General features: G+C 37.3%; 2 protein-coding genes and 1 long non-coding RNA gene across 3 annotated transcripts in view; 1 reads left to right on the top strand and 2 right to left on the bottom strand.

Moving 5' to 3' along the window:
- The window catches only part of LOC123872299, a 28,131-nt gene that overhangs the window by 2,124 nt on the left and 11,633 nt on the right, over positions 1–14,374 (top strand). The window contains exon 2 of the long non-coding RNA XR_006797450.1: positions 1,835–1,842. This is a non-coding gene — a long non-coding RNA (uncharacterized LOC123872299). The remainder of the gene's footprint in view (positions 1–1,834; positions 1,843–14,374) is intronic.
- Positions 615–3,112, bottom strand: LOC123872297 (cold shock domain-containing protein CG9705). The gene is made up of 3 exons (XM_045916508.1): positions 2,836–3,112; positions 2,368–2,490; positions 615–1,455 (listed from the first exon to the last, which is right to left on the bottom strand). Exons 1-3 carry the CDS (start codon positions 2,940–2,942, stop codon positions 1,302–1,304), a joined length of 384 nt encoding a protein of 127 aa, XP_045772464.1. The 5' UTR covers positions 2,943–3,112; the 3' UTR covers positions 615–1,301.
- On the bottom strand, positions 4,172–13,447 carry LOC123872275 (tyramine beta-hydroxylase). The gene is made up of 11 exons (XM_045916457.1): positions 13,149–13,447; positions 12,472–12,692; positions 11,593–11,733; positions 9,470–9,733; positions 9,055–9,204; positions 8,204–8,336; positions 7,414–7,580; positions 6,385–6,567; positions 5,620–5,807; positions 4,945–5,101; positions 4,172–4,638 (listed from the first exon to the last, which is right to left on the bottom strand). Exons 1-11 carry the CDS (start codon positions 13,225–13,227, stop codon positions 4,543–4,545), a joined length of 1,779 nt encoding a protein of 592 aa, XP_045772413.1. The 5' UTR covers positions 13,228–13,447; the 3' UTR covers positions 4,172–4,542.

Here is a 14,374-nt window from a genome sequence, read left to right as displayed (position 1 = left end):
TTCCAATATGTAAAAAAAGAATGAAACAAATCATTATGTATTTTCGTTACTAATAAGCAGTTGCAAAGCAAGAAATTACAACTGGCATAAGAAAAACTAGCTTTAAAAGCAAATTCACCTTAAATGTAAAAACTTATACTTAATGTCTTATGATAAATAAGTACCTACACAAAAACGACTTTCACAATAGAAATTAGGCCTTCTACAGAAATATTTTATAATACACTTGTGGCATTCCATGTCATACATCTCAGTATTGTGCAAGAAGCCATTTCCAGTGACCGGCAAACATCTTGAACAGAAAAATCGGTCAAGTCCGAGTCGGTCTCACATACGTATCTACTATCATACAAGAAATAACACTTTAATTTTCATAGTGGCCATTTTGTTTTTTTTTTGTTGTTATATCTAGTGGCAATTGGAATACACAATTTTCACCTCTCCTCCTTTCACGGTTCAATAAAGGGTCCCGTTGGAAACCTTCAGGAACCTTAAAATGCCTCAGAAAAAAAAAGTGGGGGATATTTGGGGCAACGCGAGAAGAGCCTACTGATCACAAGAGACAAAGAGAATACTCAAGATTACTTATTACCTTATCAAGAGACTTAATTTTCAACATGTTTGCCAGTCATTGTTACAATAACTAAAATTGTTATCAAAATTCTTACGAGATGGTTAAAATCCTTCAAAAATTTAGCACCACATAAACTTTCTCACTTCTAAAAATACTGAATATCACTTATTACAATATCCATTCAACCATAACATTGCAACCGACAGAGGTATTTGTGCAAAGTATGTTTAAGGCCTTAGCACACTATACTATGTACTACGTACTTACATACGTAAGTACTAACTACTAATTAAATGAATGTAAAATAAATGAATTCATTATTAAATATTACTTCAATACTGTCCCAGGTTGGGTTAGTTCATGGACTGAAATAATAATTATGACTCAGTTTCAAAAGTCAGATGAAAAAATTTTCACTGACATTTTGAGCACATTTATGCATTTGCTAAAATCAGAATACATAGTTGCCTACCAAAATTAAATGCAGTATTGACACAATCACAAAAAATGAGAGTTCAACACTACTATTTGTTAAATTTTTCATTGGCAGGTTGACTGAGTGTGATGAAATTTCTCCAATAATACAAGTAGTGTGCTAAGGCCCTAACTTAAATCAAATAATATTTAGGCCTCTGTTAAAAAATATGAAGAGGAGGGACAGCAAAAGATATTCAAGATAAAATATATAAGAAGTTGGCTTATATAACATTCATCATCCATCAAAGTATTACAGTGGAGGTTCATTCCATTTTAAGTGTTTTTCTTGAATCAGTTGGATGATTTTGACGTGTACTGCTTGGTACTTCTCAAACTTGGGTGGTATTGGACATAGCCTATAGGTAACCTCGTCGCCTGGCAATGGTACAAATTCGCCTTCAATGCTGTAATAAATTAAATAAATTATTTATATTAGTTATTACTTAAGGAAATTATTCTTATAAGCAAATTGTACGGGCAGAGGCAAAGTGTCTAACAGGATTCCTAGAAGTTTAAGGCTGAGATCTATAGGGCGCACTTCGAATTTGCTTAGACTTAAGTCACTGTTAAAATGCGACAGAGTTATACTGCTCCTTCACAACTCCCCAAATCTGATTATGGCCGGAGGGCCGATCGCAGATGGACTTTTTAGAAAAAAAAAAGTTATACTGCTGGCATAAATCTGTCTTGTTTTAACTGAAACTTAAGTCTAAGCAAAGTATAATTTTATAATTTTCAACCGTAGTCACATGCTTCAAAAGGTGTTGTAATTTTCTCTAGAAGACTTTAAAGTTAAATCACAGAATAGTTTTAGAAATCCAGAAACACACACTTTGTTCCACACTTAGCATTCCTTTTCCAAAGTTTACATAACTTATGTTTTAAGTCAGCTAAAAAAATTAGACTATTCTCTAGGTATTTGACTAGGTTCTCAGAGGTACATTGTTAGTTGATAAAGTATACTAATTTGAAGATGAATAGCTACATTAACATAACAAAATACTTCATAATTATTACTAAACTACTTATTGTTACAAAAATAGGATACTGGTTATTAAGTTGCTTATGCTTAGGCATAAATAGAATTTCAATTGTATATTTGTTGTTTGTTTATATCTTACTTTTGCCTGCAACTCGGTCTGGAGGGATTTACTATTTAATTCTACATTTTATCAGGATAGACTAAGCTTTTTCAAGGTAATGTTTATGTTTATGCCAAATTTTATTGAAATCTGTAAATATAGAACAAATAGACATGTTCGGATTTATAAGTTTAGAGTATTAATAACTCGATAGTGGAGAAAACAGAGTCTTACTCAGAAATGTGTAGAAATATATCTTCACCACCGTTTCTGGGTGTTACAAATCCATGGCCCTTCTCACGACAGAATGACTTTATTTTGCCGTGCTCCACTGGATTTTGGAGAGCTCTCTCAGACCTGTGGATTACAAAGCAGGCACATTTGATTATTATTTATTCAACTTGAAAAGTGTATTAATTGTTATGCATGTTCTGACTAAAGTCACAAAAATATTTTTAACTTACACAGAAGTGTGGCAATTATCAGCAAGTTTGAACTAATGGCATGAATAACAACTAAAAAGGTTAGACGATTAGCTTCTGGAGTAATTAGTAAGCATGCCAAGAGAATTTAACAAGTTTGATTTCAACCGAGTTTCAACCAAACTTTCATGGTTGCTGCCAGTATCTTGTCAGCATGCCAAATCCTGGTATGTTGTCTATAGACTTGTATAACACGATCTTCTTAGTTTTAGTTACTCACGTAGACGCGGTCCGGTTCCTCCGTGTGATGATTGGGCTAGGCAATTGAAGATGAGCGAGTGTTTTGTTTGGAGAGTCATCGTTGTTAAAACCATTGTCGCTTGACATTTTTAAATATGGTAAGTAATTATGAGCGCTAATAGGATGGGAATAGAATACGAGCGATAAGTTAGGAAACTCTCAATAATTCACGATTAAACTAAAATTAATAAAAAATTTAGAGAAAATTATCAAGATTCCAAGATTCCAACAAGGGAAAGTGACAGTGACACGAGTGACAGTTGACATAACGTTTGCATTTTGAAGTTTAGCTCTAGATTCCAGCTATTTGAATCGATAGCCTTTACGTTTCACATACACGATGCAGGTAATTATTCATGATTCCAAAATTAGAAGTAGTGTGCGCAAAACGAAGTCCAATCTGAACACGAGGCTATGACTGCGTAGATCTCAGCTACAACTGCGTGTGTATATCGTTTTGCGTCAAGGCGCGTACAGTCCGACAAGGCTCTCTTGGCACTTGAGTGAGGGCACAGTTGTAGATAGTTCGCTGTGGCGGTATGCTTGTTTATGCCGACACAGCGAACTATCAACACGTGCACTTCTCAAGATGACGGCTTTATAGCCACGCGCCAAAAGATCCTTGTCGCACTGCACATAATATTAGTTAAGTACTTCCTAACCTTCCTAGCTTAAACATCCTAAAGCCTGACCAGAAATATATCTGGGGGCACCACTAATATATTATGTATAGGCTACTAGATGATGCCTGCGGCTTCTTCCGGGTAGATTTAGTTTTTTATAATCCAGTGGGAGCAGACAGACAGACACACTTTCGCATTTATAATATTAGTAGTTAAGTATGGATTATATGGATGGATGGTCACTAAGTCTAGGTCTTGATAAATTAGTTCCATGGGTTTTCCGCATTAGGGTGAGGTATTTCATTTTTCAGGTCAGGCTTTAAAATAATCTTTTATTTATTTTTTACCAAGATTTTTAAACTTCAGTAAAATTATGCCCATGATCCATTTTTGAATTTTGAATGTTGGCCTGCCCTAGAGTGTAAACCATGTGTAAATGGACGTCGCGATGGTCGCGACGTATTCCATGTCCATGAATCGGATCATGACGATCGCAATCGCCCCTGATTGGTGGCAGAGTCAGCCACCACAGGTTGACACTCACACAATTGGCTAAAATGAAAAATTTACAATTGCAGCAACAAAATTACAAATACGGCAATCTATTGCAACGATAGCAACGTGATAATCACAGGCTTGGAGTAAATTATTGTTAGTGTTTACTTCTTGGCTGAATAATAAAACACCACATAATACAGATTCAATACGTTTATTTACAGTTAAATTACCTAGTGTATTTATTAGTTTAATCTCCTAATAGGAAAGATTATATTTTATCACAATAATCATAACACACTAGTAAAATTAAACGTTTTTCACATAATATAAGTCTTAGGGTTTATTATTGTGTGAACTGCAATGGTGCCAACATGATGGCTAGGGACAAGGTATAGTGAACGGTCTGTAGCATTATTGCTCCTCTATCTTCTATTTATCTATCATCTTGCAAGTTGCAAGCCTCCCATACACCTTAAATATTTAACATCATTATAGTGAGTTTTATAACTACTGTCTTCATGACGCAGAATTGGCTGCAGAATGGCTGCAGATTATTGAATGCAATATTAATTTCTAATAGGAGTATAAGTATCTGGACACATTCGTGGTTTTTCAAGCAGTGGAAGCTTTATCTTCGGCACACTGATCCCTTCCCAATCGCCCTGAAACAACAAATAACTTACTTAATTTGAGTCCAAAACTTGAGACGCTTATTATACTTTTGACATGACAGTTGACACTTAGAGCAAATTTTTGTCGTGTTCGTTTGCTTTTTTTTTTACGCATATGCGCGATTTGTGCATGCGCAGTTCCGTGGTTCCACGCGCCAACTTCAACTTTTGAACGATTTTTTTTCATAAGGACGCACGCGCAAAACTAATTTCACTAATTGCGCATGTGCGAATCGTGTAAAAAAAAAGCAAACGAACACGACTATGGAGGGTGTTCTCAAAATTTAGTCATTATACCTGAAATCGGTTTCCATCAGACTTGTTGCACTGCATGGAGATGGGCGACTCAGTGTAGAGCATGTGCAAGGCTTTGGCTCGCAGCGGAGTCCACGGCGCGATCGCCAGGTAGTTAGCTCGCGGCGGCGCAGCGAAGTCTATCGATATGTTGTCCCAACTAGAATATAAAAATTAAAAAAAAAAAACACGTTAATTGAGAGCCTTTTGATATTATTTTAAAGTCGCTTAGACCACTGTATTCGGAAATCCTCGAAAAGTTTATACTGCACAAAAACGTGCGGTGCAAATGCCGTGTGAACAGAGTCCGTGTTTCAAACTTGAAGTAATTCTCGAGAGCGGCGTTAGATACGCCACTCTTACACACTTCTAGGTCAGTGGCGGGGTAGTAGTGCACATAATTCATACACATCTCGTATATCTCTGTCTTCCTTATGTATTTCATAATTTCCTATCTCTTTCTGGCAAGCATGGTCAGGGCGTGTGTAGACTTTATTTTGTACTTACCGTTTCTCAAACTTGAAGTAATTCTTGAGAGTGGCGTTAGATACGGCACTTTTGAAGTCTTCTAGCTCATTAGCGGGGTAGAACTGCATTTAGTTTTGTCTTCTTTATGCATTTAACAATAATTAACTGTCTCTTTCAGGCAAGCGTGTGTAGACTTTATTTTGCACTTACCGTTTCTCAAACTTGAAGTAATCCTCGAGAGCGGCGTTAGATATGGCGCTCTTACACACTTCTAGCTCAGTAGCGGGGTAGTAGTGCATGTAGTTGACGCACATCTCGTCCGTGATCGCGTGTCCGCCAATCGTTGCGTTTGTTTTGTCTTTGGTATTGTAAATGCAGGTTGTCTCTAAATAATCACCCTGAAAATGGTGATTAAAAAGTTTAAGTTAAAGAAAACAAAATTAAGCATGGTATAGCGGATAACTGAGTATAGTTTTTTTTTTTAATTATATAGACTAGCGCTTGGCTGCAATCAGACCTGCTAGCAAGTGATGATGTAGCCTAAGAGGAGCGCGCTTGCCTAGAAGTTGCCTATTCACTTTCCTTCCTCAGATTCCTGCAGTAGCGAAGCGGTGTGGGAGGGGTGACAGTTATCATAAATTGGCCAGTCACTGAGCTCTCGTGTCGTCATCATACCCCTCCCGCACCGATCCACCTTCACAGGAACCTACTCAGTTATGCGTCATGCTTGTAATATGTATTTTTGGAAAATACTTATTAAAACATACTATATACTTAGGTAGCTTTGCAAACTTTTTTTACAACTCCACAACACATTGTTTTCACAAATTATGCACTTTAGCTTTTCACTGCATCCAATCCAAATCTGACTGTGAATGTGAATGTCTGTGTGTATGAGCTGTATTCAAGTGTATGTAAGAGTGATATGAGCTATACTTAGAAAGTGTTTGTTACTTTAAATTATTAATATGATACCGGCAAGACTTTGACAGGGCGATGCAAGATCCTGATCTCTTGGAAGTGCGTGGAGTAGTGCACATCCCTGTTAAGCATGGGCAGCTCCACGCCGCGCCGCACGTGGCGCGTCCACACCGCCGCGCCCGTCAAGTGCGTGTGCAGCTGGCTACCGAACACTATGATACCTTCTTCCGGAAGACCCTGGAAATTAGTGTACATGGTTCCGTACCTCGAAAGAAAATTTTATTGTCTGTCTGTCTGTGTGTCCGTCTGTCGTGTCTGTCAAGAAAACCTACAGGATATTTCCGGTTGACCTAGAATCATTAAATTTGGCAGATACGTACGTCTTATAGCACAAATAAAGAAAAATAAATCCTAAAACCGTGAATTTGTGGTTACATATGTAGCAGCCATGCAGCGTATGTTGACTGATAAATAAAAGGCCGCTACATATAATCACGTTGTATTACATGAGCAATTATTTACAATATGTGCGCCGTAGTTATAGTTAAAACTGTGGTAGAAAATGAGGGCCGGAGCTTGATGCTAGACCGAGGTGTTGCGGTTTTGATGTTTCTGAAGTGAATTGGTGAATGTTGCCCGGGGTTCGCCAAGGCCAGCAGGATATATTTTGATTCGTTCCGAATTCAAATTGTGTTCTAAGTGGCAGCTGCAAAGTGCAATGTTTTCTTCGCAGATGCCAGTCATAAAAGAGGCCGCACGCCTCTACACATCACAAAAGACATTAAAATGTGTTCATGTATAGTATTTTCAATTTTCAAAGCATGATAACTATATAAGCGGGGTATCATATGAAAGGGATTTACTTGAACATTCTTAAACAGATCTTTATTTATTTTTACTATGCATAATAGTTTCTGATCTATCGTGCAAAATATCTAAAAAAATACCCGAGTATTAACCCTCCACGCCCTTAGTAACCCTCCACAAGCACCACTATGCCAGAACAGTGTACCCAATCTGGCACAAACGAGTGTTGTGTTATAATTTTAAAGACTTACTATGTATTAAGTAATACATATTTACCACTCCGGTGCACTGTGGGATGCAGTAGCCGGTGAGCGGGAAGGCTGCCTGGCCGCCAGGGATGGCCATCTTGTCCGTGTACTCCAGCCCCAGCTCCATGATGGCCGCGTCGTATTTACGCTTGTTGGCTGTTATGTGCACCATTATGCCAGAACTGTCTACCCAATCTGGCAAACATAAATAAACTTAGGGGACGATAGTACAATAGCACATGTGAAATAATATAATCCTGCAAGTGCAATGAAGTGATTATCGCCTTTCACACACATTAGAGCATTCAAGTCCCAGAATTCATTAAAGTAACTACAAAATTAATCAATCATTGAATAGAACAACACTTTCTTTTAATAGTAGTAGGTATATGACACGGGTTTATAATAGGGGTTTTCGTACGGTTATGAGTTTTAAAAACTTCGAGGGTCGTTTTCGCCCATACACCATGTATGATTTTAGGTATACTAGCGTGTTGTTGATATGTATTTAAAAATTATTTAGAAATTTCCTTCAATCATAAAAATTATAAACGCTATCTTATATATCAGTCCACCAGGTAAAATTTAAGTTACATCATTTAAAAAAAAATTAAAATGTGTTTCAATTTTCAAAATAAGATAACTTTACCAAGTGGGGTATCATATGAAAGGGCTTTATCTGTACATCTTAAAACAGATTTTTATTTATTTTTATGTATAATAGTTTTTGATTTATCGTGCAAAATGTTGGAAAAAATACCCGAGTACGGAACCCTCAGTGCGCGAGTCTGACTCGCACTTGGCCGGTTTTTACTCACCATTGCGCAACTCGGGGTTGTTGTAATGCACTTCAAGCATGACGTATTTGTTCGCCCCGGGCCCGCCCAGCGGCAAACCGGCTTCAGGCGGATATGAAAATGGTGGTGCGCCCATAGCCCATGCCGCCTTTACCTTCAAACAAAATTATTTATGAAACCTGCACATTATGTAGTTAGTGTTAGTTTTATGTAGGTACCTATAGCTTATTCTGTAGTATTTGAAACTAAGGCACTGAAAACACTGGGGCTTCGCTTACGTGGGAATTCCAAAAATTCCAATTAATTCTTGGGAACTATCACCTAATTTTATTACGTGTTATGTGTTGCAATAAATAAATTGGATATGATTATTATCTTATACATTTGTAGTGTGAAGTTAGAACAACATTAAGAAGCAGCGTGTTATCTTTTTAAGTTTTAACCCCCGACCAAAAAAGAGGGGTGTTATAAGTTTGACGTGTGTATGTGTGTATCTGTGTGTCTGTGTATCTGCGTATCTGTGTATCTGTCTGTGGCATCGTAGCTCCTAAACTAATGAACCGATTTTAATTTAGTTCTTTTTGTTTGAAAGGTGGCTTGAAGGTGTTCTTAGCCATAATTCAAGAAAATCGGTTCAGCCGAAGGAAAGTTATCAGCTCTAGTTATTACTGCAACCTTCACTTGTCGGGGGTGTTATAAATTTTTAATTTACACTTGTTATTCCAGCAAATTATTTATTACATCTTTACTCCTCCAAAGTAAGTGGTACTTTCGAGGTTTTTTAGTATGCGTATGTACTATGTACCTACCTATGTGAAAACTGTTTCCCCGTAATTTTCAAAACAAGGGTTTGTATTTGATCCAAGTCTTACTTTTGAGCACAATTTCGTAGATTCCGGTCGTGCATCAGAGAAGCAGCTTCCTTCGTACAACGGGATCTCCTTGTTAGGGTCTGCATCGCAGTAGAACACCTCCATATGATGCACCAAACCCTCGTTACCTTTGGTTATGGTCGACTCGAACTAAAACAAAAAATATTTGACTACAATCGAGGTCCTTAAAATCGATAAAACTTTACTATCGATCCACTAAAATAAAACGGTACTACACCTAAATAAAAAGTGTGAAAATTGTCAATGGTATACAGAAATATTTAGACAAAATCAGACCTTCGAATAGGTAGCCGACGTCTTGACCACTATAAGTTATCAGTGCGACGAGCGCAGTGAGCGCGTGTTTTTTTGGCAAATTAACAAATCAGATGCGGCATTTCGGTTGTACTTTTACCTTTATAATATGATGCTCTTTCTCAGTGACATAATCCGGTAGTTTTACAACCTTGCACCAGTACGTGGTATCACCTCCAGGCACTTTCAGCTTATTGTTGGTAATGCGCAACTTTCGGCCCGGTTGCTGCGGCGAAGACGGCGGAGTGAGCAAACGAACTCGGATGAAGCCGTGATCGTGGGGAGCGGTGCATGATATGCATAGACCTTTGGAAGAGAACAGCTTGTCGATACCGCGAGCCCAGATGACGTGGACTGTGCCGTCCTGGAAATTTTGAACACATTAGCGTACCATAGGCTCTAGTATAACGCTGGAAATACAGGATTACCAGTTAAGTTTGTGTTGAACTTTAAGCGGCGTCCAGAAAAAATAACAGAAACAACAGAAAAAATAACAGAAACACAGAAAAAATAACAGAAACATAGAAAAAATAACAGAAACACAGAAAAAATAACAGAAACAACAAAAAATAAAATAACATCAACAACAAAATCAATAAATAACAGAAACAAAAGAGAAATAAAATAACATAAACAACAAAAAATTAAAGTAACGGAAAAAAAAACTTGACGGAGTATGGCTCTTGAAGTGACGTCCAGTAAACTTGACAGTTTATAGCTAGCAGTTGACTGGACACTTCTTCAAGTCCGCTGCTAACTTGACGGTAAAAATCGCGTATAATCAGCGTAAATTTTCAAGTTGACTATGCGTGCTGATATTGAGTATGGAAAGGAAACTTACGGGAAAACGTCGGTCGTAACTCCATAAAATTTTGGCAGATACGTAGGTAGGTATTTGTTGGGATATTTTGAATTTATAGGAAAAATATCAGTAAAAAGAAAAGCTTGGACGTCCTGTTTGAGATATATATTTGAAGTGAGATAAAAAGTCATCGAACGTAAAACAAAAGGATTTTAGAAAAAGAATAAAAATAAGAATATATTTAAATATAAACAATTTAGTTTACAGCCAGTTCCAACATCCCCCTTTAAACTAAATTGTCTTACAAAAAAAACTTAACATAACATATCAACACACAGCAACAAAAAAATAAAAACTAACTAAAATCTACTCCTACCTGATGATTCTTCAATTGATTCATGCCTATGCGACATAAGTGTCCTAACCGTTAATGCCAGAGCTGATACTTGCTCAGACAGTCAGGGTGCACCTCGTACGCAATATGATGATGATTCTTCAATTGATTCATGCCTATGCGACATAAGTGTCCTAACCGTTAATGCCAGAGCTGATACTTGCTCAGACAGTCAGGGTGCACCTCGTACGCAATATGATGATGATTCTTCAATTGATTCATGCCTATGCGACATAAGTGTCCTAACCGTTAATGCCAGAGCTGATACTTGCTCAGACAGTCAGGGTGCACCTCGTACGCAATATTTTCACTATTCATCTTAGGTGGAATATTAACAGTACCATCAACTATGTACAGTCCACCACAGGGCGAAGCATGAAGGACAGAATCACCAAATATCCTTATTTGAAAAATTAGCAGTAAGTGCTGTGATCGAATCCGTGACTTCATTTGGTTTGGATTTCATTCCTTTGGCCACTTATATCTCCGCTTGCTTGCGACATTTGGAAAGAAAAATATCTAAATATGATTTTCCTTGTTCGCAACAAATATAGCAACACTGGACAATTAACACTACTTTTCCACTTATGATTTTTCCCAAGAACCCTTCGTGCTGATAACGTGTTGGGATATTTTGAATTTATAGGAAAAATATCAGTAAAAAGAAAAGCTTGGACGTCCTGTTTGAGATATATATTTGAAGTGAGATAAAAAGTCATCGAACGTAAAACAAAAGGATTTTAGAAAAAGAATAAAAATAAGAATATATTTAAATATAAACAATTTAGTTTACAGCCAGTTCCAACAGTATTTCATTTCAAGGTTACCTTGAAAAGTTACGCTCAGCGTTTTAATTTCGATTTGTAATCATTACCCATATTATAAATGTGATTTTTTGCACGGATATATGTACTTAAATGGGATTTTTAAAACCTAAAACCAAACCGACGAATGCCAAAGGGGCCCTGTTAGACTCATACATATCTGGAAGTGAAAGACTCATCCATATCTGGAAGTGAATAGGTACCTCAATCAAATAGTCGTCATCGTCGCAAGTATCAAAATCTCGCTCGAAGACAACACTCCTACTCTTTAAATCCACGTAAAAGCCTTCGCAGTTTTGGTGAATGTCTCTTATAAGTCTTCCATTGTCGTCTGCATGCATATCCTACAAATTAAAAAATTAACTTTTATCATTCTGTCTGTCTGTTACCTTTTCACGGGCTATCCGTTTAAGCGATTTAGACGAGGTACAGAGATAGCTTGTATCCCGGAGACAGACTTTACTTTTTATCTCTAAAAATTAAAGTTCCCATGGGATTTTTAAAAACCTAAATCTACGCAGACGAAATCGCGGGAATTATCATAATCAACCCACAATCAGCCCACGCACGGGTCTCCTCACAGAATAAGAAGGGTTTCTAGGCTATAGCCTGCTACGCTGGCCCAGTTGTCAGTGATCAGATTGGCAAGACTTCACACACCTTTGAGAATATTATGGACAGCTCTCAGGCTTACAGGTTTCCTGATGATGTTTTCCATCACCTTTAAATCAAATGATATATACATAATTGCTTAAAACACACATTAATCAATCAATCAGCCGGTTTGCGTCCACAGCTGGACATAGGCCTTCCCAACACACGATCCTCCGCCTTCCTCATTCACCCACTTCCCGCTATGTTCTTGAGGTCGTCAGCCCAGCGGGTTGGAGGTCGTCCCACACTGCGCTTGCTGATACGCGGTCTCCACTCCAGAACATCTGCCTCAAAAACACATAATATACCTCCGAAAAATTAGAGTTGCGTACCTGGGATTGAACCCCAACCTCCCGAATAGAAGAACCTACATCTTAACCACTAGGTTTAAGGCTATCAGTTACCACCGCTATTTTTTTTTTGCTTACCTCAAAATGATCTTGCCCTGTATAGTCACTCCAAACCAAACATACATCAGAGTTCTCTAAGTCGCCTCGATCAGAGAACCCAAGCGCGAACCAATTTATAGAAGGCGCCTCCTTGGAGAATTCCAGACAAAATCGGATCTTACGAGCACTGTAGTCCACCCTCCATTTTAATGTGATTTCTCCTTTAGGATCTAGCACCGATTCACTTCCCGCTAACTGATCTATGAATTAATAAAATATACCTAGTTACCATACATATTAAGTATGATAACTTTGATGTTGTATTTCAGTCTTAATTCTTTATTGCACGATTTTGGAAAAAAATATTATTTTTTGTTATAGCGGTAATAGTACACACTCAAATCGAAAATTTCAGCTCTCTACCTATTACGGTTCATGAGATATAGCTCGCTGACAGACAGACGGACAGTGGAGGCTTGGTAATAGGACCCGGGTACGGAACCCTAAAACGGAAACAACTTGAATAAGCATCTTCTAAACAAGTGCGTTTCAATTTAGACTTCCTCATCGCTTTCCATTACGATATTTCCATTTTTCGAGAGTATAAATCAATCTATTTAATACCGATTATACCTATATGTACAAAAATAAAATATTAGTTTACATACTTAATAAGAAAATCTAAACAAAATTATTTTATAGTATAAATAACTTACCCGATTTGGTGTCTATTTTAAAGGAATAGTGGTAATAAATTAACGTAAAAAATATAGTTACAATGCACTTTAGCTTCATAGTTTCTTTTTAGTTACACTTATATTAAAAGTATAGACCGTACCTAAGGCTCTGCTTAGGGAAGAGTATTATGAAGATATCTTTATCCTTTGAAAGTCAGAGTTTTAATGAAGATCTGAGGCAACAGGCGTGACACCGCCTCTCGTAGCTCGTAGGCGCTACGAAATATGTAGAGTTAGAATATAATGGACTATAGGTACAGTCAGCAAGAAAGTAGATGTGCGATTTTTTCAATTATTTACCTAGGTATCTATACTAATAAATAAAATTGGAGTGTCTGTCTGTAATTTCGAAATAACTACCGCATATTAAGGTCATATGGTTATTTGAACGATACTATAACTGAATCACACGTTTTTAAAATTTTTGTCTGTCTGTCTGTCTGTTTGAAAAGGCTAATCTTGGGAACGGCTGAACCGATTGTGACGGGATTTTTACAGACAAGTAGAGAATTGACCAGGGAGTAACATAGGCTACTTTTTTAACCGACTTTCAAAAAGGGAGTTGTGTTTTTCTACCTATGTACACCGAAATCTCCGAGATTTCTGAACCGATTTGCGTCATTTCTTTTTTAATCGATAGAGGAACTTTGCGACATTGTTTCATAAAAAATTTGGAGTCCAACTTCTCAATCCTGATGCTGCAGGGGATCTGACCAATCCACGCGGGCGAAGCTGCGGGCATCAGCTAGTATTAATTATGTTTCTTAGTTATAAACTGACCCCGTTTTAGAACTAAAATTTTGATATTTTACTTCTATCATCAACAAACATTTATTCATTAGTTTATCAACCTACTAAAATAATGGTATTATAAGCTCTTTTTAATGAGCTTATGATTTTTAACCGACTTCGAAAAAAGGAAGAGGTTCTCAATTCGTCGGAATCTTTTTTTTTTACCGGATTACTCCTGGACCGATTTGGATTTTTTTTTTGTTTGAAAGGGTATACTTTGCAGTTGGTCCCATTTAAATTTGGCGAAGATCTGATGAATATCTTCAGAGATGGAGAACAGAACTCCTCAATGGATAGCAGTAAATTGCTCGCGATCAGTGTAATAGCTTAGTAAACAGTAGGGTTTTAACTGGGCATAGCTTCCACACTTGGATTTCTAGTTTCTTTTATTATGCTCGCTCGACGTCATACAT

The sequence above is a fragment of the Maniola jurtina genome, chromosome 15 (genome assembly GCF_905333055.1).
Source record: "Maniola jurtina chromosome 15, ilManJurt1.1, whole genome shotgun sequence".
Classification (NCBI taxonomy): domain Eukaryota; kingdom Metazoa; phylum Arthropoda; class Insecta; order Lepidoptera; family Nymphalidae; genus Maniola; species Maniola jurtina.
This window is presented reverse-complemented; position numbering and strand designations above follow the sequence as displayed.

Excerpts from the sequence above, each read along its gene's own strand:
- LOC123872297 (XM_045916508.1), bottom strand. The coding sequence starts at position 2,942 with ATGTCAAGCGACAATGGTTTTAACAACGATGACTCTCCAAACAAAACA. Across the intron at positions 2,491-2,835 it reads AGGAACCGGACCGCGTCTAC|GTCTGAGAGAGCTCTCCAAA; the intron begins GTGAGTAACTAA and ends TGTAATCCACAG. Across the intron at positions 1,456-2,367 it reads ATATTTCTACACATTTCTGA|CATTGAAGGCGAATTTGTAC; the intron begins GTAAGACTCTGT and ends AATTTATTACAG.
- LOC123872275 (XM_045916457.1), bottom strand. The coding sequence starts at position 13,227 with ATGAAGCTAAAGTGCATTGTAACTATATTTTTTACGTTAATTTATTAC. Across the intron at positions 11,734-12,471 it reads CAGGGCAAGATCATTTTGAG|GATATGCATGCAGACGACAA; the intron begins GTAAGCAAAAAA and ends TTTAATTTGTAG. Across the intron at positions 9,734-11,592 it reads ATGACGACTATTTGATTGAG|GACGGCACAGTCCACGTCAT; the intron begins GTACCTATTCAC and ends CAAAATTTCCAG.